The sequence below is a fragment of the Cariama cristata genome, unplaced genomic scaffold (assembly GCF_000690535.1).
Source record: "Cariama cristata isolate BGI_N322 unplaced genomic scaffold, ASM69053v1 scaffold15642, whole genome shotgun sequence".
Taxonomy (NCBI): domain Eukaryota; kingdom Metazoa; phylum Chordata; class Aves; order Cariamiformes; family Cariamidae; genus Cariama; species Cariama cristata.
In genome coordinates this window covers 8,007-8,644 of record NW_009605677.1, presented here as the reverse complement: position 1 = coordinate 8,644, position 638 = coordinate 8,007, and the positions used below count along the sequence as shown (strand labels likewise).

The window sequence follows — 638 nt, the reverse complement described above, 5'->3', positions numbered from 1 at the left end:
GGATGGTGGGTGCATTGAAGCGGCTGTTCACTTGCACCAGCTTGCCTCGGCTGTTGAGTTTCATGGCAGCAGCGCTATCGTATTTCTCCTTCAGGGCATCGCCTACCTTGCGGAAATCGGCAAGCTGCAGCCAACAGGTCTTCAGGCTACAGGAACCAGAGACACCGTGGCACTTACAGGCCACGTCAGCCAGGTTGTACACAGTCTGGAGGAGCCAGGGAGAGAAAGCAAAAACAATGATGAAATATTAGAATGGCTGTGAAAGCATTTATTCCCCTCATTTCCTGCCCTCTGTTGTATTGCCACTCGCCTCTCCACAATATTCACCGTAGCATCCTCTTCCCTCCTGCAATATGCTGGGAAGGAAGAGCGAGCGAGCCGACAACACATGCACCCTCAGCATCCCCATTAGCCAGGAGGATGAGGAGGGGAGTGCTCTAGCCAACCTCTCCCCACTGCAGAGACAGCCACAACAGCACACACACAGCCCAGACAGAAGCATCAGGCTGCAGTCAAATTTTAGGAATTCACCCTCACGCCAGCAAAGGATTTTGCTGTTTCACTGAGAAATGTAAAACATCTCTTTATTTTCTATCTGAGTTACTCTCTCTATTGATCTCTGCTTGAGGCTGCAATTA

At 50.6% G+C, this 638-nt stretch overlaps 1 protein-coding gene across 1 annotated transcript in view; it reads right to left on the bottom strand.

Annotated features, from left to right (window-relative positions):
- The window catches only part of LOC104158424 (protein Wnt-5a), an 8,945-nt gene that overhangs the window by 379 nt on the left and 7,928 nt on the right, over positions 1-638 (bottom strand). The window contains exon 4 of the mRNA XM_009696075.1: positions 1-205. This exon is cut by the window's left edge and continues 379 nt beyond it. Within this exon, the coding sequence (XP_009694377.1) occupies positions 1-205 (205 nt within the window). The remainder of the gene's footprint in view (positions 206-638) is intronic.